This window comes from Pituophis catenifer, unplaced genomic scaffold, assembly GCF_029215685.1.
Source record: "Pituophis catenifer annectens isolate HBS135680 unplaced genomic scaffold, rPitCat1.0.hap2 SCAF_1, whole genome shotgun sequence".
NCBI classification, from domain to species: domain Eukaryota; kingdom Metazoa; phylum Chordata; class Lepidosauria; order Squamata; family Colubridae; genus Pituophis; species Pituophis catenifer.
Window position 1 is genome coordinate 264,079,713 of NW_027256881.1, and position 24,700 is coordinate 264,104,412.

At 36.0% G+C, this 24,700-nt stretch overlaps 1 protein-coding gene across 1 annotated transcript in view; it reads right to left on the minus strand.

The window, feature by feature from the left end:
* NELL1 (neural EGFL like 1) overlaps positions 1 to 24,700 on the minus strand; it is a 549,513-nt gene that overhangs the window by 345,767 nt on the left and 179,046 nt on the right. Inside the window, exons 4-7 of the mRNA XM_070957549.1 lie at positions 14,142 to 14,214; positions 11,357 to 11,439; positions 5,076 to 5,210; positions 3,393 to 3,495 (exon numbers count right to left, since the gene is read on the minus strand). Coding sequence (XP_070813650.1) covers positions 3,393 to 3,495; positions 5,076 to 5,210; positions 11,357 to 11,439; positions 14,142 to 14,214 — 394 coding nt within the window. The remainder of the gene's footprint in view (positions 1 to 3,392; positions 3,496 to 5,075; positions 5,211 to 11,356; positions 11,440 to 14,141; positions 14,215 to 24,700) is intronic.

Genomic DNA, 24,700 nt, shown 5'->3' on the forward strand with positions numbered 1-24,700 from the left:
TTAGAGAGTTGTATGAACCAATACACAACCAATTATAATTATGTAAACCCACTCAGTTCTGGTTCATTCAATAAACTATGACTAAAGCAAGCAATGGTTTTAATTTGTTGTGTGATATTAGTCATTAAGTGGAGTTCTATTTTTCTATTTCACTACAAGTCTCACTATAAGTCACAAAGCATATTTTCCTTTCATGCTTTCTGCTATATTAACAATCCAAATATAGTATCTATCAATGTAGAAGATAGAACTTTGGTGCCTCTTTTCTGAGATTGTAGAAATTATCTTGCAAACTCTTCTATTATTAGATTCTCTCAAGGAGTAAATAAAGTAATTTCATTGTTGAATAGGAGAACTGTGCAGGAGAGAAAATATGCCTTAAATTCAGATTACAGCACTCAGAAACCTTTAAAAAAAATTACCAGGCTATTTAAAATTCTATAAATTGTAGATTAGTATTACAGCAAATCAGTGGTGGGTTTCAAATTTTTTTACTACCGGTTCTGTGGGTGTGGCTTAGTGGACATGGCATGGCTTGGTGGGTGTGGCTTGGTGGGCATAGCAGGGGAAGGATGCAGTAAAACCTCCATTCCCACCCCACTCCAGGGGAAGGTTACTGCAAAATCCCCATTTCCTCCTGATCAGCTGGGATTTGGGAGGCAGAGAATAGATGGGGGTGGGGCCAGTCAAATTTTTACTACCAGTTCTCTGAACTACTCAAAATTTCTGCTACTTTTTCTTATTTTTCAGAACCTGCTGAAACCCACCTCTGCAGCAAACCCTGGTATTTTCTAAAACTAGCTACTCATGATGGTTCTTGAGATATAGACTTATTGAGATTCATTAGTCCAAACTTCCAGAGGAGAATGACAGAACATGATTCCACTGGAAATATCTGGAATTGAATTTAAAATGTTTATGAACAGTAATGGTATATTCTGATTCTCTGTAAGCATTGCTGCTTATCTTGGACAATGACCTTTGCAAAATGAATGATTAAGCTCTTTTACTTCATTCTTGGGATATCTATAGTAAATATATGATATAAGATTATTCTCCATCTCTCTTTTTTTTTATCTTTTGTATTTGTTTACAATTTGATGTCTTTAACTTTCTACAGTTTCTGAAAAGAAACAGGGACACTCCACATGCAAAACTTTCTCTGGAATATTCTGTTTTTTACACAAATACTTTTTCATGTAAGCTCATGCAATATACCATGTCTTCCCGAAAATAAGACCGGGTCTTATATTAATTTTTGCTCCAAAAGATGCATTAGGGCTTATTTTCTGGTTAGGTCTTATTTGGGGGAAAATATAGTACTAAATGAATCTGTCTGCCTGAAAATCTTAATTGGGGCTTATTTTGGGGGAGGGCTTATATTATGAGCATCCTGAAAAATCATGCTAGGGCTTATTTTCTGGTTGGGTCTTATTTTCAGGGAAACAGGGTAGTCTCTCTTAACCAGTTAACTATAATAGATGGCCTTTTAAAGATACCATCTTGCCACCATCTGGCAAGTCAGTATAGAAGATACCTGAATATATGATTACAAAAGCAAAATAAAAGTTGCTTTCAGGTTCGTATTACCAGATCCTAATAATTTTCCCTAAAATGCCTTAATTAATATTTCTAGCCTATATTAATCAGGCTAAAAATTGGGGACTAGAACTGTAATCTCTAATTCAGAACTGTAAGTTCTAGTCCCACCTTAGTTTCCCATATACAGTGGTACCTTGATATTCATCATTAATTGATTCCAGGAGGAATGATGAGTACAAAAATGATGAGTAACAAACAATTTTTCCCATAGGGAATAATGTAATGAGTCACAAGGCAGCTGACACCAACAAGTGTGACTGGGGTCAACAAGTGTGGTTTGGGGTCAACAAATGTGGTTGGTAGTCACAAGCTTGTGTGTTGAGTACCAAACAATAATGTGTACCAGGACAAAATGTTCATGTCAAAATGGGTCAAGTACCAAATTTGATGAGTTTCAAAGGAGTTGAGTACAAAGGTACCATTATATATAACATTTTTACACATATATACATGTGCACTGCTGTTGTTATTAGTCACGAAGTTGTGTCTGATCCATTGTGACCCTATGGACAATGTTCCTCCAGGCCTTCCTATCTTCTACCATCCCCCGGAGTCCATTTAGGCTCATGCCGACTGCTTCAGTGACTCCATCCAGCCACCTCATTCTCTGCCATCCCCTTCTTTTGCCCTCAATCGTTCCCAGCATTGATCACCTTGTAGTCCAAAGGACTCGCAGGAGTCTTCTCCAGCACCATAGTTCAAAGGCCTCAATTCTTTGGTGCTCAGCCTTCCTTATGGTCCAACTTTCACAGCCATACATTGCAACTGGGAAAACCATAGCCTTGACTTTTGTTGACAAGGTATTGTCTCTGCTTTTTAGTATGCTGTCTAGATTTGCCATAGCTTTCCTCCCTAGGAGCAAGCATCTTTTAATTTCTTGGCTGTAGTCCCCATCTGCAGTGATCTTGGAGCCCAAGAAAATGAAGTCTATCACTAGCTCCATTTCTCCCCCATCTATTTGCCAGGAATTGAGAGGGCTGAATGCCATGATCTTAGTTTTCTTAATGTTGAGTTTCAAATCAACTTTTGCACTCGCCTCCTTCACCCGCATCAAGAGGCTCTAGTTCCTCTTCACTTTCTGCTATTACAGTGGTATCATCTGCATATCTGAAATTGTTGATATTTCTCCCGCGATCTTAATTCCAACTTGTGATTCATCTATCCCCGCCTTTCTCATGATGTGCTCTGCATATAAGTTAAATAGGCAAGGCGACAATATACAGCCTTGCCGAACTCCTTTCTCAATTTTGAACCAATCAGTGGTTCCATGTCCAGTTCTCACTGTTGCTTCTTGACCCGCATAAAGGTTTCTCAAGAGACAAATATGATGGTCTGGTACTCCCATCTCTTTAATTTGTTGTGATCCACACAATCAAAGGCTTTAGCATAGTCAATGAAGCAGAAATAGATGTTTTTCTGGAACTCCCTAGTTTTCTCCATGATTCAGCGTATGTTGGCAATTTTATCTCTAATTCAAACAGACATTTTGCTTTCTTGAATTTCTTTTTCTTTGGGATGGTTTTAGTTGCTACCTTTTGTACAATGTTGGGAACCTCCTTCCATAGTTCTTCAGGCACTCTGCCTATCAGATCTAATTCCTTAAATCTATTTGTCACCTCTACTGTATATTCACCAGGGATATGATTTAGTTCATACCTGAGTGGCCTAGTGCTTTTCCCTACTTTCTTCAATTTTAGCCTAAATTTTGCAACGAGAAGCTCATGAACTGAGCATACATATACATATATGCATACAATTCTAGAACAGAAAGAGGAGAGATCTTTACTTACATTTGCATACTTTGCAACACTGGCCAGTTATATGGACTGGAAGGCCATCAGAAGAACAATTCAATAGTGGGCAGGCCATTCGTCGGCATTCTATTACTCCATTCTAAACCAAGAGCAGATAAATGCAATAGTGAATGTATGAAATGTTATAATTAGCAGTATCCAGGCAGCATTAGATGTCATTCTTCAGTGTGCAGAATCTTATCTAACCCCTATCAATGTGAAACACTACTATATTTCTGGGGAAAAAAAATATTTTAACCCACTCCCCCAACCCCAGCCATTGCCTAAGTACGGCAACCAAAAAAAAAAAAAAAGAATCCTATTTCTCAAACACATAAATAACACCTTTCACATTCTCTGTCAATCATCTTCAACATTTTAATGAAAGTGTTTCTATTTTCTTGAGCAAACAAGACTTTTTTTTTCTGATACTTATCAAATAATTTCAACCAGGCAAGATTTTCGTACTAATTCAGTTCCTCTGGTATTCAAAATGATAAATACTAGCAACATAATATATATATTTCTATCGTGTACATTACAACTTAAGCATAATATTAATGTTTCTTTTTCCCGTGATCACAAAGAGGCCATTTAACTGTGCACTGAAAACTCTGAAATGTATAAATCCTTCTAATATAATTTAAGTAGTAAACTTTTTGTTTTCTTCTTTATGTTACACAGGTAGGTCACAATTAGTGTGAAATTAATATTGGTAGTTCTTAATTTATGACCATAACTAAACCCAGAATTACAATAATAAATAATTTCATTTATAAATCAAGGCATCATGGCTAGACTTTTTTGCAGTGCAAACACTGCAGTCATTAAGCAAATGCCACGGTCACTGAGCACAATATTTAAGCGAATCCATTTTCCTCAATAGCTGGCACCTAGAAGTGAATGCTAGAAACTGGCAAAAAAAAATTACAAACCACTGTCCTGTGACTATGAGATGCTGCAAATGGCCATAAAGGTGACCTGGTTGCCAAGTGCCCAAGCTGAGATCACTTGACTGTGTTTCTTGGGGGGAAGGAGTTTTAACTTTGAAAATGGTTTATAAGTAGCTCTGAGGTCCATTATAACTTTGAATGGTTGTTAAGCATCATAAGTGGAAGACTACCTGTAACGTGGTATGATATTCCATTTAGTACAAAATTGTAAATTGGTACCAAGTTGCACTTAATGCACCCAAAATTCTGTTATTGTAAGAAGAGGATCCTTAATACATCAGAGCAAAAATTTGACATCACTGAATGATATAAAACGTGGTTATAGCAACACTAAAATAGGATGAGATGTTGGAATGTCTGAATCTACAATACATTTTTTTTTCCTTTCTATAACTTCCTTTCCTTTCTTGTAAATTTAAATTATATGTATTTTTTATCCTTTACTGTAATCTTTCATTATTATGCATATAGAAATTTATGTTTAATTTTTTTCCTCACCTACTTCTATCGAGTGGAACCAATCAACTTCTTTCCCATAGAAATATAACTTTGAATAGTGTGAATTCAAATAATGCAAGCATTTCATAAGATTCATTAACCACACTAATTGAGACCTACATATTGCTTTTTGTGAAGGTTACTACTGAATTTATATGATCTACCCACGAACCGATATCAAATTGTAATAAGTTGCTTTATCCTCATAGATAAGTTAGAAGTGTCTTACTTTACATGTGCAATTTCTGCAGTGATCATCTTCTACCCATGAGTCTTTGTCTCGGTAGATGATTCCATTTACTTGGCAAGTCTTCTCACAGTGACAGTTTTCCAACTGGCTAAGTCTCATTTCTGCATAATTTAGCTATAAAAGAAAGTTACTTGATTTAATTTCAGGAACTCATGTAAACCGCTGAAGTAAGAAATTCTATGAGAAGGAAGCAGACAATAGCAACTGGCTAAGAGGTAAATTTACAATCAAAATAATATAAACCAAGCACTAATTATGATCAAGGCTGGAACAGAACAACACGTATAAATGCCTCATATAAGGTGATCATACTATATAATACAAACAAAACATAATTATTCAATTAATTTCTTTAAATGTTACTTTTTTATTCATTAAGAAAGCCATAAAAAGCAAGAGCTTCCAGATATTCAATGAATATGAGAAGACCTTTTGAAAATCATAGTTTGTCAAAGAAGGCATCTCGCACTCAATGACAAGTTGAATCTCTTTCCCTACTCAGCTCTCCAACTTCCAGATTCCCCTTAAGCTGGAGTGTTCTGAACAGTTTTATATATCATTAAGTGTTGTACCTTATGTGATGAATGTATCTTTTATGTACACTGAGAGCATATGCACCAAGACAAATTCCTTGTGTGTACAATCACACTTGGCCAATAAAGAATTCTGTTCTGTTCTATTCTATTTGTATATCCAGATCTACTGTTTCTTGAGCTCTTTCAATTGAAAATACTAAAGCTTCTGCCTGAATGGTTCAAATAAGTCCATAGCCTACTACATAAGTAGTTTGCCACCTCCATAGCCAAGTTTCTGACAGATAATCAAAATAAATTATTGGGTGAGAAAGAAAGGAGTATGATTTCTGGTCATTTCAGAATTGCACAAACAAAATATCAGTGGGGTTAGGAACAGTGGGTTTGCAATTACAAAGATACAGGTGTCTAGAAGTAGACACTTATATATAGCATCTGATCAGCTCATACAAAGCCCTATTCTGAGCATTCTCAAGAAAACCTGCTATTGCAGGCCATGGTGAAATCAATTGCTCCTAATTTCTCTTGCTTCTCTTGCTTGCCTTGAAGAGAAGAAAATGTTGCTTCCTTTGCTGCTTGTTAATACAGTACAAATTGCTGAAAGCCAATTTCACTGACAAGCTGTACAAATTTTCTCTAAAAGGAAAGCTTTAACATGCAGTAGGAGAAAATACTTCTTTGGGAATTAGGAGCAGATTCAATGCAGCCACAAAACCCTGGAAAAAGACTTTTGTTTAAAAAATATATATCAAAAATGTGCTTTAAATGTTCTCTCAATTCCAAAGTATTTGAAGGATTTGCAGAACTGTGTGAATTGCCGTTAATGTAAATCAAACGTACCTGTTTTAGCATTATCAATATATGTAGACATTGACCCATTCAAAATAGGTTTTGTAATTATCAAAAAGTAGTACCCACACTCCAGTGGTGGGTTCCAACCAGCGTTACCACCAGTTCTCTTCGTGCACACGCTTTGCTCGCAATCATTGCGTGCGTGCAAACAAAGCTCGCACGTGCGTTAGGTTTCTGCCCAGCTGAGATGCAGCAATCCACACTTCTGTGCCTATCAGCTGGGCTAAAAAAGAAGAAATAAAGGTAGGAATAACATGGGGGCATGCAGGAGGGCCCAGCTCCCAAACAAAGAGAACCGGTTCGGTGACGTCACATCGTCACCACTACCGGCTCGGCTGAACCAGGCCGAACCAGGAGCAACCCACCACTGCCACAGTGGTGATTTATTTATTTATTTTATTTTATTGAATTTGTATACCACCCTACTCCCGAAGGACCGAAGTAGTGATATTATCACTACTACTATTGGTCCGGCAAACAGCTGAATTTTTTGGTGCTACACTGTTAGTGATGACATTAAACTTTTTTTAAAAGAAAAAAAAGTTAAAAATAACATTACACACATATGTATTTGTGAGTATGTATTGTTAGAAGAAAAATCCAGTTCCAGTTCCAAGCCAGGAATAAAATGGAGGCTGACTGGAAAGAAAGTTTCTGTTTATTGGTGAACAGAAACAACACACATACACAGCATGCAGTTCTGGGACAGCTGACCAAAATGGAGTTGAGAGTGGGTGGATTTTATACTTTTGGATCCCTGTGGAGTCATTTAGGGGTCATGGCTGGCTCTATAGCATAGGTGTGCTATAGACTCACAGCATCACGTTGCTGTCACGTAACGTTTCGTGACATTTTTCCTATTCATGGAGCTGGGTGGGCATGGCCTGTGTGTGACACATCTGGCCTGCCAGTTTGACACTCTCTCTCTCTGTGTGTGTGTGTGTGTGTGTGTGTGTGTGTGTGTGTGTATACCTATCCACCAACCCATACATACATAAATAAAAGAAGAATGTCCAGCATTAATAAGAATTTCAGGTATTAATATAAGCTCCAAGTTATACATCTCAGTTTTACACTGTAAAAAATTCACTGCAAGTTCAAAAGGCAGAAATAATTTGGTTCAATCTGCTAATTGATATGAAATTGCACATTGTATAACAATCTTCTCTGCCTAGGACCCTTTTGATCATTGAGATACAGTGTGAAGAATCTAGAACTCTATATTGATTGTGCATTTAATACTTATGACGTAAATTCTATATCAGATGCAATTCTCAAATAGCTAACAGAATTATTTACTGAAACTGCCAGAGAAAGATCCATTAAGAGTGTATTATATTGCACTTTCTATAAATTCACATAATTTTCTATTTTAGGCCTATGCTATGATAATATGTCCCATTTTCACTCAATTGTCACTTGTACAAGATTTATAAAACTATCTTCTAAAGCTGTTGTGTATGTTTCAAATCTGAATTATATAAAGCACAATAGAACAGAAAAAAACAAAAAATAATATTCTGATTATAGTTTTCATATCTGATTTGAAAGGCCTTATTTGTAGCTGGGCAGTATCTATTCCGAATCAAACCTAATGCATACACTCCTTAATCATATACAATTTATGGAGGAAAATGCATCATTTACAATAGTGATTTGCAATACTTATCAAGTGATATGAAAAGTGATCTGCAATCCTTCACTGAAGTGCTACCTTCTTGAATTTTACATTTCTCTGTAGCTCTCAAAAAGATTCATGGATATATTTTTATAAAAATTGCATAAGTGTACAGAATATATAAGAGTGTCGCCTATTATCTTCTTTCAGGTGTTTTTTTTTTCCCTTCACCTTTTTCAGTCCAGCTTCCGATGTTGTGAAATTCATTCACTGGGCCTGGATTTGTTTGTCTTCTGAGTACAGATAGTCAACCTGGGATGCCCTCTATGTAGGCACATCTTTTTAAAATATAGACCCATAAAATCAGCACAAATTCTAGACTTGGGAAGATAAATGGCAATATGCATTTATTAAATGATGGTATGTTTTTAGCTGTGTTGTTAATTTTTTTTTTAACTCTGATATGATTTTTCTAAATTCGTAAGTGATTCAAGTTCATCATCAGATGGGATTTTAAAGCTTCCCTGAGTCCAAAACTTTATTTTATGCTTCAAAAGTCATTATTCTTTGATAAACCAAATACCGTATTTTCCGGCGTATGAGACGACTGGGCGTATAAGACGACCACCGACTTTTCCTGTTAAAATATAGGGTTTGGGCTATACTCGCCGTATAAGACTACCCCTCTTCCAATGCAAACATTTCACCATCAAAACATTTCTGCATTTACATTTATTAAAATGTTGTACTATCTTTATTCATAATTAAGCAATGTTGCTTCAAAATATTTACTTGAAAATATGTACCAATTTAAAATAAAATGTACTTTTAGTGATTATTAGGCACCCTAAACGGCTTCTAAAAGTTTAGTAAGCCCATCTGGGTATCTTTCCAGAATGCATTGTGTCTTTGATGGAATACTTAGCATTATTTATTGGCATTTATTAGATTCTATACTGTGATGTTAAAGACCAAATTAATGATGAGAGAAGCAATTGTTCTTTTGCAAAAGAGAATCAATTGTTCTTTCTTTTGCAAAAGGCATTGCAAAATGCCTTTTAAGTCTATTTAAAGGCTATGAAAAGACTATTAAGGAATATATACAACACAACATACACAGAGACAGACAGACAGACACACATTTTTCTTGTCTGTTCTTGGTGTACCACCCTATTCAGAATTAATGTGGGTGGGAGAATACAAAAGGTGACTCATAGTCACTACTTAATAGTGTTTGCAGGGAAGCATCAACATCAGCAATAAGGTAGAACATCCAATGGAAGCCCTTGCTCTTTGAAACACACAAAAATATGGACAGGGTTTCCATTGTGATTCTCTGTCTTTCATGTTGCCGACTTTGATAGATCCCACAGTGGTGGGTTGCCCCCGGTTTGGACCGGTTCACAAGAACCGGTAGTAAAACCGGCGGGAGGCTCTGCCCACTGACCCAGACGTCATCAAAGTAGATCTGCGCACGCGCAGAAGAGCGCACGTGAACACGATGCGAACCAGTAGTAAAGGTAACTAGAACCCATCCCTGTCCCACAGGGACTGTTGAAACAAAAGTAACTCATGGATTCTGTATTCATTAATAAAAATAGAAACAATGTAATATGCAGTAGTAAAATCCTTTTTTTTTTTTTACTACCGGTTCTGTGGGCATGGCTTGGTGGGCATAGTGTGGCTTGATGGGTGTGGCTTGGTGAGTGTGGCAGGGGAAGGATACTGTAAAACATCCATTCCCACCCCACTCTGGGGCCAGCCAGAGGTGGTATTTGCCGGTTCTCCGAACTACTCAAAATTTCCATTACCGGTTCTCTGAACTCCTCAAAATGTCCGCTATCGGTTCTCCAGACCCTGTCAGAACCTGCTGGATTTCACCCCTGGTAATATGCCATTTGCTAAATTAAAATTACAAGTCACTCAATTAGGACTGACTCAGCATACATTAAATCCACTAGAATGCCTCAGAATTGTCTTACTTTAGTAATATGAGGTGAAATCTAATATTTTTCTTTTTCCAAACAACCCTTTTCAAACCATGCTGTAAAAATAGGGCATACTTAAATGAAGATGGAGCTTCAATAAACAATCTAAAGAAAAAAATGAACACTAAAACAAGATATATATCAGTAAATAAAATTATTATTATTATTATTATTATTATTATTATTATTATTATTATTATTATTATTATTATTAAATTCATGCAGACTCTGCAGCCTGGTATATTTTTCATTCAAAGCTTTTATTTAAAACAAAAAGGCCAAGAACTTTTAAATTTTAATTCCACTGTTTTCAGTTGGAAACAATACTACAAGTCTGCATATGTTTATTCAGAAATATTCTATGTGTATGTTCAATGGGTTAGTCTCAGATAATATACCTTTTACTGAAATCAGCAGGATTCATAACAATGTTTTATAACCGTAGCAGTCATTTCTCTGCTTTATCATACGTAAATGTTGATTATTCTGGTAGACTCATCCTACCAACAATGGTCTATAATGAACCACAGGTTTGTCTACAATATAGAACAATTCCATGCAATTAACATTTTCTATTACAATAGAAAAAAATCCTTGTTTTCTCTAGACCCACAGTCAATTCAAAGCATTATGAAACACACATAGAGTATACAGACCAACTGATGGCAGAGCAAGCTATTGGTTCCACCCCGTTTTTACTCTTTCTCTTTTCTTCCATCTTCTTCCCCCTCGTCTTAAACAACAGCCAGGATATGGACAGAACATACTTGCCAGAGTATTGAAATGCTTATTTGCAGACAGTTTTGTGATACTCTCAGATCCTGCAGATGTTTCCTTACTAGTTGATATCATCAATGCTTTGATGATGAATAACTAGTGATGTTACCTAGTTTGGGTAATGAAACATCTGCAAGAAAACAACCAAATTCAGAGTGTATCAAGAACCTCTCATTTCAACCCGGAGCTACAATTTTTCTCCTTTATCAATTCTCAGGACTCTCGATCTGATTTAATAAGTTCTTATAATATGGATTAAGTTCAAATAAAGTCAGGGGTTCCCAAACTTGGCAGCTTTAAGACTTGTGGATTTCAACTCCCAGAATTCTCCAACCAGCATAGCTGGCTGGAGAAGTCCACAAGTCTTAAAGCTGACAAGTTTGAAGACTTCTGAAACCCATTGACAAACAGTAGAAAAATACATAGTGGTCTTAACAGATGGAGGAAATGGCAACTTGGATTAAAAATTGTGAGTAAGAGGCAGGTACCTACTTTTGCTGTCATTTTAGCCAGAAGTTCTTGTAAATCCATAATTCCTTGTACCAGGCTTAAGAAGTCACTGCAGGTAGGGCAGGCTCAATAAAAAGAAAGAATAAATATCGTAGTATTAAAAACCAGACTGAACAAAGATATAAAACACAATGTGTTTAACATTTAGAAGCCAAACAGATATTGATTGGAACATCGTAACTGTTAGATTAGGAAATCTATAGATGAATGACACTGGGCACTATTACGGTTTTGAAAGCTTGATCAAAATGCTTTCCCCTTTTCTTACTACCATGGTGAAACAAGCTGTTGCTATGTAAGCCTATTGTCTTTCTCATTTGAATAGGTAATGTTCACAGTTCACAATTTGTATTTTCCACGCTTATTGCCTACTACATGCCTAGAAGAACCCACCACCATCATGAATGAGAAGCAATCTGACATAAACCAGCAAAATGCCTTTGATGCTGCTCCAAGCAATAATTGGCATTTCCATGCCTAACCAACCAGATATGAAGAAGAAGCATAGCCTCCAGGTTGGTTTAGCTCTGAAAAGCCACTGTTGTCATTCCAAAAGGAGCTTGGAAGGGGAAAAATATGGATGTACTTCTACTGCAAAATTGAATAATAAATGTAGAGTAATTATTGGATAACTATCAATTTATATAAGGTAAACCGAATGGGCAGAGGTCTACAGTTAAATTGCAAAATTTAGACAATCGGTTTCTATATTCATTTTATTTGCACTGTTAATTGAAAGTTAACCAATTTTAATTGCAAATTCTAATTTTCCATTGCTATTTTTGTCCTGTTGCTCGGAAATCAGTTCGCAGAAGAAATGCAATTATAATGGTTATAATCCTGAGGACCAGAAGAACATTTGGACTAACAAAATAATGAAGCAGAATGTGAAACTGCATATATCTCTTAAAGGACTTTAGGTCTACATTACTTGAGATAATCTCAATGTGTACTTTTAACATTGTGATTTGTTGATATACACACAAATCCACATGCAAATAGACTAGGATTCTAACCAAAAACATTTCTGCAATTAAATCTTAGAAGGAAGATATAATCCTAACTAGAAAGGATCCTGACCAGGAAGGATCCTAACCAGGAAGGATAAGCAAAGAGTACCTTTATTCATGATAGACAGATATTTCTTAACAAAAAGCAAGACATTCTGCTTTTATCTGAAGTCAGAATAGCTTATGTTATTCTTTTCATGATGGCACAGATGCTTTTGCCCTTTATTTATTCCTTACTATAGGAAGTTTTTTGTTGAAAAGAGTAACAGTCATAAAGATTCCCAATGCTATAAATCAGCCATAGGGCAAATATTATGGAGGCAATATTATTAACTTCTTATAAAAACTTAAGAATCACTGGTTACCAATGGATTAATTTAAAAATTCCAAAACTTCCAAATGAAATTTTAATATTAAATGATTTCCCTTTATAAAAATAAGGATTTGGCAATATCATACAAAAACACTCAAAATATTTGTTATTTTAGAAACATAGAGTTACAAAATCAGAAGGCCTCATTTAGAATAGCAAGTAGAATAGCAAGTAAAATAGCAATACTTGCTCAGTGCAGAAATCCAAATTAAAACATTTCCTAATAAATGACTACCAGCCTCTAGTTGAACATAACTCACTGCATGGAAACCTATCACTTATTTAAATTCCTTTCCAAGATTCCCAAATACTTTGGTTATATGTTAGTAAACAATGGGGGCACGATGGCTCAGTGATTAAAAATGCTGAGCTTGTCAGCTGACAATCTGGGTTCGACCCGAGTTCTGCATGGCAGGTGAAGTCCCATCATTTGCCCCCTGGCCACCAATTAGTTAGAAAGCATGCAAATGCAAGTAGATAAACAGGTACCACTTTGGTGGGAAGGTAACAGTGTTCTGTGTGCCTTTACATATAGTCACACTGACCACATGACCATAGAAGCCTTCTCAGACAACACTGGCATCTTCAGCTAAGAAACAGACATGAGCACTGCCCCCCAGAGTTGGATATGACTGGACAGGGGAAACCTTTAGCTTTAAACTATGAGTAAACTGCATATGATACAATCACCATGTAAGGGTATCTTAGTTCTTTTGCTTCTTAAGAATGCTGATGACTTCCCTGCCTAAAGGCATTAAAAAAGGTGGCAATATGTGGAAAAAGAAAGAAAACAGTTGTCTAGGAAGCTATAATTCAGCTTTATGATAAATTCAATTTAGAAAATAAATATCCATGTTTTATATAAAATGCACATTATCATGTAGGAGTTCTAAGTCTAGGAGTTATATTCTCCTTGTTATCTATAGTCTGGAAGAAAAACAACACTCTATTTCCTGAAGAATGAATGAGGAAGGCAAAAAACAAGGATGGAAAAGAGGGACTAAGAATGAATTACAATCTATTTTAGCAGTATGGTGAAGGCTGTTTGCAGAAGGGCATACACATGAATTCTCAAACTCGATGATAAAAGCAATTTCCTAAAAACATAAACAAATTTATGTGACAACCCCTCCTCCCAGTGAATAAAACAGATGATTTTTTTGAAGCTGGGGTGGGCCCTAAAGGACTATATCACTTCATATAATATATGCAGCCTTCATCGTATGTACTTTCTTGCCTTGAACTGAAAAAAAATGCATATTAATTCCTCACGCATAACCTGGGATTATCACATGCTTTAACAACAATCAACAAGGTTTGCAAAACACAGTACGTTAAGCAATATAAATATAACTTAATATGCTAAATATAAACTGCTACTTACTGCGATTCAGATTAGGACACTGAGTTATATATCCATTAGGCATAAAGATGACTTTCGCATCTTGAATGATACCCTTTGTAACAGAAGAGAAAGCTGATAATATATAGCAACACAATTAAAGTACACAAAATCATTCACTACTCATATATTGTTAGGCTAAAGAAATTGACAGTTATACTTTAGATTCATATTAATTTAAAATAATGAGCTATATTTTTTTTTTCTAAAACAAAAAAAAATCATTTAACCTTATTCGGGCATCTTTGCAAGTAAAGTAAACTAATGATCTTAGAGACCAGATGAAAATATATGATACCAGAAAGATCCTAAACTTCATAGAATAGAAATCAGGAGCCAGAGGCACCATTGGAATGGAAGGGAGGGAGAAAGCTTTGTCAATGAAAACCTCTTAATACAATGATTAAAAAAATTCTACTATCATCACTGTATATATATGGTAGTGGCAGGGGCGGGTTGCAAATCCCATTGCTATCAGTTCGCTCATGTGCGCATGGGGCGCTTCTGCGCATACACAGAAGCATCCAGGCAGGAGAGTGGAGCCTTCCGCCGCCGCCGCTACCGGTTTGCCCGATCCAGTGTGAACCATTAGCAACCCACCACTGGGTAGCGGGAGGGGGAATAATCAGAAGCAGACCAATGGAAGATGTGGATGCTCAATTTCATAGCCTTAACACTCCCTGGACATGCCTATTGAAAGTGAGAGGAAAAGTCACCCCACCACATGTCATCTGCCCTAGTTAATATGAATCCTATACGGACGGTTCTCATGTAATTCTATTGACCTGGATATGGATCCTATGAAATTCAGCAGAGTTCTCAATAGACATGAATGCACTGTTAAAATAATTCATATTTGTGCCTCTTTTACAATTTTTCCCCACTGAAATTGGTTATGAAGCCCACTTTGGTTTAGTGCAATAGTAGAACTATGAACATTTTTATAAAAGTACCAAATTTGCAACATTTATATGCATTAATACTGAATCTCATTTTGCAAAATAGCAACATACAAAGGTTGCATACATAACTGATTGTTCATGGTACAACAGGCTAAAATTCATAGATATCAGAATGATATGGACTCAGTTATATACAGAGTCCATATCTGAGTCGAAAAATACTGAAATAACTTTGAAACTTTAGGAAATTGATATAATATATCAACATATGCATAAACTTTTATTGTGGTATGTCTATGCTCAGTGCCTACTTAACCCAAATCATTATTTTCATCATTTTTTCAGGTACTAGTGAATGCAGTGCCTCATCATCATATAACATAAACTGAACAAGTATCAAAACTATCACACCATATAATACAGGACAGAAGATTCTCTGAAAGATGCAGTCAGAACAAAACACAGCACATAGTTCGACTATATCACCATATACTACAGCTTGCTTTCTCCAATTTTTTGATCTTTTGCAATCTCTTTTCACTTTTATGCTTAATAATTTCATTTCATTTCACAGTTCTTCTGTTTCCTTATCCATAAGGTCCACAGTTTCAAAGCAATTCTTCACGTTGTCCTTGAAAATTATGGATATATATTGTATCCAATATATTTGAAATTGGTTGGTTTTATTCTTCCACTTTAACTTCATTTGAATCCAAAAGATTTGAGAAGTTTGTGATTTGTTACACATAGCTCAGTTACATCTTTTCTATTACTATATAACTGAACTCTTCCTTGTATCAATTTTATTTCATTTCTATGTGTTCCATCCATGTTTCTAGACATTGGTTTCGTTGTTTGAAGACTATATTAGTATAAAAACAAGACTGGATTGGAAGATACTGGTAAGTCATTATTCTGTTTCATTAGCCATGTAATATAGTTACATTTTGATCCTTACTGTTTCCATTCTTCGCTTTCCGGTCTTCATCCTCAACAGCACATACTTGCATATTGTGTCGGTTTCAAACCAGCCATAAAACTATTCAAATTCTGCTTCTTTTGCTTCAGTGGTTGGAGCATCAACTTGAATAAGAATAGTAAATGGATGCCCAGAAATTTTAATGATATTGTTGAATCATTGATTGCACTGTACCCAAGCACAGTACTCCATTATTATAGTCTTCCCATGAAAGCTGTACAATTCTCTTCTTTGTTTTTCATGCCCTGAGTAGTGAACAGCATAATCTTCTTATGGAAAGTGTCCAATTCCAATCTTTTCAATTTGGATGATATCCATAATGTTAGTCTGTAGTTGATTCATTTCATCTTTCATTGTATTGAATTTTCAAATGTCCATGCTACTTCTCTCCATATTCCTATGGCGATTCTGTCTTTTTCAACTTTGGGCTTTCTTTTCTTGCATTGTAACATTAGCAACTGGACATATGGAAGGCTTTCATCTGCATCACAAATACCATTAGGTTTCTAAAGATCTACAATTCTTCCTCAGTGGTGAGTGCCCTCTGATCCGAAGCCCATCATCTAGCACTATATCAACAATTGCTCTATTTTGTTGATCAATGTGACTTTGTTGAAAAATACAGAAGTGGTTTGCCATTATCTTCTTTTGCAAGTATGTTATCACTACTGCAATATGAGTGCCTGTTCCTTTTAGCAGCTGAGATGACCTTCATATGATGAATTGGCCCTACTGGGAGTATGCATTATTGGTGTACACTCCCAACAGACCTCATGCATTATTTTACCACAGTGAGGCAGCATAGCAGGACTTGGAAAATACCTAGCAGCCTATCATACATTTCAGGTGTTCTATTTTGTCTTTCTATTATATGGAGGACTAGCAACATGTCCCTCCCTTTCTCATCACTGTCCCTGTATTAATAATGTGGTTTGTTCCTTTCTCTTGCCTTTCAACAGGTGCTATTCCACTAAAAAATGTAATCATACTATTTCCATAGCAAGGAAGATAAAGCAGGAATGGTTAAATTGATTATTTTATTCTCATTTGGATATCACTTCTGGATTTTGTATTTGTGATAAAAAAATGAAACTTTGACTTTGGTTTTGTTGATCAGAAAGATTTTGTCATTATAGAAATGGCTAGTTATATATTAATGTGTAAAAGCAAAAAGTTGAGGTTAGAATGTTTTTATCTTGTACTGTGCTAAGAAGAGTTGGAAGTCAATGCCTTTTTTTTTTCTTATATCATATCCCCTTTTCCCCGCTCCTTTTCCTTTCCTTCCTTTCCTTTCCTATTTTTATTTTTATTTTTTCTTTGTATTTTATATAATAAAACAAATAAAAAATTTATAACATAAAAAATGTAAACATGCCCATTTTGAATATTTTCATTTAATCCCAGACTGGTTAAGTGGCCTTTCTAGGCGTAATCATATTTACCTCAAGAGGTTCATCACATCACTTTATAACTGAGCAAGATTTTTGTGCAGAAGAGAAAGGAAAAATAAATTGAGAGCAAAAAAAAAAAAACACCCTTGAAAAAAATTCCAGATCTATTCAGAACTGAAGCTAAATTCATCACTGATCCTACAATCATGCCTTCACCTCCCAGAAAGTGTCTTTATTTTATCTTCTCTTGATTATCTTGCTATCTTCAGTATGATATGAGAAGAAATAAGGCAATCTTTGTGGCAGATAGTATTGCTTTCATTTTTTAAATACAGCCTCAGACTAGAATTTAAATGAGGTATTCATTCTGAAAATTCTACAGAGGTGAAAAAAGAATTAATTGTTTCATTAAAACTTGCCTTTGACAATGAAATAGACTGACTTGACGAAGATTAGTTACAACTAGAGTGCTGCAGATGGAGTACACTGTATCTTACCCAGAATACAAAGCTTGTACTATAAATAAAATATAGGCCTTAGTGCTTCAAGCTTTGCAAATGCAGCATCATGTAACATTTATATGTTCACTTGCTCTAAAAGCAAAGGTTGATCTGTGGGTATTACTTCCCTCTTGTTATTTCAAAATCAAATATTAATTGAAAAATTTAATGAAAATAACCAGATTACTGCACAAGTCTCACAGAACATTAATAGCAATTTTTAAAAAGAAAAATGTATGTTGCCCAATCAATGTGTAGAAACAAAATACATACAAGCTTCACGCAGCTGAAATCAATAATTAAATAGGTAGGAATAAAAACCAAGGATTTTTTTTTCTATCCAAAAGAACCGAGTTTTACCCATAAAATGAACATCCAGATGGATAACCCCATTAATCTACATTATGGTGCTTGTAAAAACTGCTTTCATTCAACTGTATACCCAAAGATCCATATCTGTACTTAGGGCCAAATGTAGCTTTCTATGATTAGAAATGGATTGAGGATTTTAAATTAAAATAAAATCAAATAAACACCCAGTTTATTTAATCACACCATATCACATCACATCACCTCTGATTAAGAATAAAACATGATTTGTTCTCTTGCTTTAAACGTCACTATATAAATTTTTACGGGTTTTGCTTTGTTTTTTTAAAATGCGTCCACTCTAATCAAATAAATGTTCCCCGTTTGATTTGCTTTTAAAGCATTACCTCTAAGCTCAAAAAAGATCCTGGGCCAAGCTTAGCCCAGGTTACATGCTATCCAGAGGTGGGTTTCAGCAAGTTCTGACCAGTTCTGGAGAACTGGTAGCGAAAATTTTGAGTAGTTCTGAGAACCAGTAGTAAAAATTCTGACTGGCCCCGCCCCCATCTATTCTCTGCCTCCTGAGTCCCAGCTGATTGAGAGGAAATGGGGATTTTGTAGTAACCTTTTCCTGGATTGGGGAGGGAATGGAGATTTTATAGTATCCTTCCCCTGGAGTGGGGTGGGAATGGAGATATTACAGTATTCTGCCCCTGCCATGCCCACTAAGCCACACCCACCAAGCCATGCCACGCCTACCAAGCCAAACCCACAGAACCGGTAGTAAAAAAATTTGAAACCCATCACTGATGCTATCTAAATGTCAAAATCCTATTCACTGTTTTTGGATCATTAAATGATGTGCTTTTTTTATTATGCAAGGTAATTAGCTACTTATCAGGCAGATAGATCATTTTCATTCATTTAGGTGCAACTATAATGGGTGTGTGATTGTAAAAAGCACCTTTCAGAGAAAACCAGTCTAACAGCCACTAATGAGTTCCTGAGACAGGGAATGTCAAACTGCAGACTAAACTCTAGCCTGACATGAATGGATCATAACAGCAAATGTTGCAGGAGAACATTCAGTTACAGATCCATTGGCACTGTAAGTTAGCATTCACTAATGCAATCCTACAGCACCTGGGTCCATGGTTTCATTGCACAGCATTCTGCTTGGTCTGGAATGACATACATTATTATAAGAATTCACTCATTTTGACTTATGAAAAGAATTTTAGCCTGCTTGCTATCCAAATGGGGATAGGTTACAAGCCATAAAGTAATCAGGGTAAAATAAAACTAAATAAATTAATCATTTTAATTGAATCAGTTTCAAAGGACACAGCAACAAGCATAATGACACTGCAAAAAAAAAAGACTCAAAATGATAAGCTGCAGACATTAAGTTCTGAAGATGAATATTAAAAAATCCATCTCATAATCTAATGGTGAAGAGCAGGTATCAGTAGAGGTTCCACAAAAGCTACAAACCCATTAATATTTTTTTTTATTATTCCATGTGGAAATTCATCATGGAAAACTGAGAATACTGCAGAACCCTGGAAGAATGTTGAGTAAACTGTTCTTTATTCACTTCTGTGGTAAATATCTGTAGTGCTAACAAAAAGCCAGTCAGAATATGACCATCCTGACTTGAGAGAAAAAAAAATGGGACTTTGTTTTTATATAGCCGTGATGGCGAGCCTATGGCACGCATGCCCAAAGTGGCACACAAAGCCATGTCGCCCGGCACAGACAGCCTTGCCTGTTTGTCTTTTGGGTTTCTGGTATGCATGCATGTGTGACGATCAGCTGTCCTTCACGCACGCAGCAGTGCCAAAAACTGGTGTGCGCATATGCACCAGCCAGCTGATCGTCAGGTGCACATGCGCACCAGAACCCGGAAGTTTGCCTTTTCTGGAGCGTGATCCCTTCATGCTCACGACAGTGCCAAAAGCAGCCTGTGCATGCACGCCGGCCAGCTGATCATAAGGCACGCATGTGCGCTAGAACCCAGAAGTTCCGCTTTTCTGGAGCATGGTTCCAATAAGCGTGTGCGCGCACACATGCAGTGTTTCCACGCGACCTTTCGGCACTCGGTGCCAAAAAGGTTCACCATCATTGCTATAGAAGTTATGAACAGTGAGAGTTTTTCCTGCACAGAGATGGAAGGAACCACTGATTCCCGCAATGGAAGAATGAATGGTGAAGTTAATGGAATTGGCTGAGATGCTGAAATTGTTTTATTAAAGAAAAGACTTTATCTAGCTTTGTTTCTACATGGGGACCACTTTGAACTTTTTGCTTGAAACTGAAAGAAGTGAAATTTTAATGTTGGGATTTGATTATTAAAACTGACTAAGATTATAAAAATACTATGTACTATTGTATTTTAGAACAAAAGGTTAATGTATTTTACATTTGTACTGAAGAAAGTCAGAAGTTACTTTTCTATTTTTTCTTATTCACCCCTTATGTTTTTCCTTTCTTATATAATCTTTTGTAGAAATTTAATAAAGTGGAGATGGTGATGGTGAAGAGGGGGGAGAGAGAGATGATAGAGATAAAGATGATAGAGAGAAACGTGATAGAGAGAAGAGATGATAGAGAGAAGAGACAGAGATACACACCCATGATTACCATCTTGACAAAAAGGCAAGCAGAGACCTTTCAATCCATGTGTGCTAAACTATTGCCAATAACAATAGAGTATAAAGTGAAAACCAACAATTTTTGCAAAAACTCTAGCAAAAGGACATTTCTGAAACAAGAAACTACAGCAGGAAGAAGTTATTGCACATTTTCATCAATGATGATGATGATGTGTCATAGAGTTCCCTTGATAATTAATCCACGGCATGGATGGATCACAACCTCAGTCTGGAAGTGCCAATAAGCAACACTGGACTTGGGAGATGGACAGTGCTTCCTGAATAAGAAGAATTTTAAGATCCATCTAAAAAAGAAGAACTTATACTTAGATACCTAGAAGGAAGCCCATGGCAAAAACACCTAGAAGCACGAAGCCGAGAACACCAGCCTGAAGATGACGAATGAGACTTCGTCAAAACATTCCCAAGAAACCTCCAATTTTACGCGGGAGAAAACCCGAATAACCAAAGACCTACATACAAACACCCGCAAAAACCTCAGAAAACATATATATACATATATATATACATGTGTATACACACACCTACATTGTATATATGGTATATAATATGAATGCTCAACACATCTTCAATATTTTGTTTTTCTTTACAGCTTCAACACTGCAGGGGGGTTTCTTTTTGTAATGAAGACAGAAACAGAATGCTCACTCTTTTTTAAAAGCTTATTTCTAGCTACTTTTTTAAGAAGATATTTTGCATCTAAATAAATGGCTTCCAGTCTGACTAGTGCAAAACCATATTGATTTTACAGATAGAACATTTCAATGAGAATTACTACTTGGAAAGGTGCTGTGAGGATTTCCTTTAAACTGTTAGATTTTTTTTTCTTTCTCCCAACAACAACAAAAAAATCTTCCGAACTACAAGAATTCAATATTATCTAGTAAGGACTTAATTATCATAACAGAAAATAATTGAATGTTGCACTGGATAACACAAAGAATAGGAACAGATCACATTCCTGAATATTTTGAATTATTCTTATCTTAAAAAGAGGAGCCAAAGATATATACTGCTTCCCTCTTAGCAATCAAAATAAGATTAGATAATTTTCATAAAGTAGAACTTCGAAGGCATTATTCCTTCCAAGAATCAAAAGAAAAATGTTTGTTGAAACATACTCTTTTTTGTGGGAATATTTACAAAAAAAGTTTTGTACACTAAAACCCTGAAGCAACTTATTTCGATGAGGAAAATGAAGTTCTTTTGCTGGGTATATAAATGTAAGAATAAGGACTGTGTCAGGCCTGGAAGCCATCTTTTACAATTGGGCCTTCAGGCCTGCCACATCTACTGCTGTGGGAAGCTGGGAGGGGGGATTGTATGGAGCAGGGGTGCTATATAGTCATAATAACATTCCTTTCTCAGAGAGTCAAGGACATCTGCCCTGCACTTGGAGGGGTGTGACTGGGAGGCATCTCGAGTTGGGACGATGCTTTGATTGGGCCATGTGATGGATTTGTGGGTACTCGGCAGGGACTTGGACTTTCCTTTGGGCGGGGAAAACCTGGAAGCTTTCAGATTCAGGTTTTCACAGATATGCCAATATGACATCTCTAATAAAATGGAACTTTGAGGAACTTCAAGTTTCGGAGTCTACTTTTGTTGGGGGCGTTACTTGGAACCCTGACAGACTGCACATTGCTTATACACTATCAAAAGGATATGTTTTAGCACTGGTTAATAAGAACAAAATGTAACACTTGTAACATTATAACAAGCAAGCTTAAAATACAACCAATTAAATGTTTTTTGCCCTACAGAGTTAGTAAAATACTCAGACATTCATAGACCAAAGAAAAACACTTGTCTGCTCTCATTATGATCTATAAAAACTGGCAGTTTGTTATCCTATTAGCAACTATCCTGCGGTTTCAAAGTGTTGATGTATAAAAAATATTAACATATACTTGGATAATATCCATCAGTTCTTCAATGTCAGCTGTTTCTATCAAATAAGAATTGCAGATGTCTAAATCATATTACTACTGTTACTAATAGTATATGTCTGCAGTTTTGTGTGGGCACATTGTATGTCCATAAACATATGTTTTCCATCTGCAGAATTATAGGAAGCAGCTGAAGTTTTTTAAAAAATCCAACAAAAACAGCCCAACAGCTGTAAAATAAAATAATGCCATCAATTTCACTTCAGGGTGACAGCTCAACCATTAAGCAGAGAAATAAAGACTAGGCATTGAAGCATTTCTCCATCAAAATTTAAATGGGGAAAATGCATTAAAATTATCTATCATATTAAAACCTCTTAGAGTGTTCGTACTGAATGGACAAATTGAGCAATCTTTTGTTTGTGTAAAGCCAGTTCTGTGACTATTTCATGTCTGCATCTAATGGTTCCTTCAACCATTGTAACTACTGAAGTTTTGGCAGCCCAGTGTGACAGTTTCAAGAAAATGCAGGTAATTGCACACTCTATGAATTGTCTTCCAAAAGCTATTAAAAGTATTCATCTGGGAAAGAACCAGAAACATCCAACTAGTTTCACAATATCCTTCATCTATAATCAGAGGAGTTATGGGGTGAAGGGGGTGCAATGCCTCAGTAGTTAAAGATGCTGAATTTGTCAGCTGAAAAGCTGACAGTCTGGGTTCAAGATCTGAGTGTCATGTGACAGGGCAAACTTCCATTATTTGCCTCTGCTCCTGCCACTCTAGCAGTTTGAAAGCATGCAAATGTGAGTAGACAAAAAGGCACCATCTCGGTGAGAAAGTAACACTGTTCCATGTACCTTGGCATATAGTCATGCTGGCCATATGACCACGGAAGTGTCTTCAGACAATGTTGGTTCCTTTGGCCAAGAAACAAAGATTAGCACTGCCCCCTAGAGTCAGTCACGACTGGACAGGGGAAACCTTTATCTTTTATATTTATTTATTATTTATTTATTTATTTATTTATTTATTTATTTATTTATTTATTTATTTATTTATTTATATTTTTATTTATTTATATTTTTATTTATTTTATTTTATTTGTCAACAAGTACAAGGAAAAAGGTAACAGTATAGACATAGACATGGACACATGAAAAAAAAATTGGCACAAATAAAAGGATATAAATAAGCAAAACATAGCCATAAACACATAAAATGAGTACATATAAATGGGAACAGTAGGACAGGGACAGTAGGCACGCTGGTGTGCGCGCTTATGCACGCCCCCTTAGGGACATTTTAAGAAACATGAAAAGTCCACGGTAGACAGTTTAAGGTAAAAGGTATGGGGGTTAGCGAGACTAACAACAGGATCAGGTAGAGTATTCCAGACATTTACTACTCTATTGCAGAAGTCATATTTCTTAAAATCAAGATTAGAGTGAATTACATTGAGTTTGAATCTATTGATAGCCCTTGTGTTATTACGGTTGAAGTTAAAGTACTCATTAACAGGTAGGACGTTATGATAAATAATCTTGTGTACTAAGCTTAGGTCAGAACATAGACAGCATAGTTCGAGGCTATCCAGTCCTAAAATTTCAGGCCTGGTGGTATAGGGAATTTTATTTCGAGCAGAGAATTTGAGTACTCTTCTAGTAAAATATATCTGGACCTCACTAATGTATTGATGTCTGAAATACAGTGAGGGTTCCAGGCATGCGGGAGGGAGGGTTTGAAAATAAAGACAAATGTGGCAATCATACAAAACACCAGCCTTTTTTAAAAAGAGAGTGTTGCTTCAAGGCATGGCATCTTGATTTATTTTTTTTTTCCATTTTTCATTCTCCAAGTGACAAGAGCAAGATGGGCCAGAATCATTTTCATTCC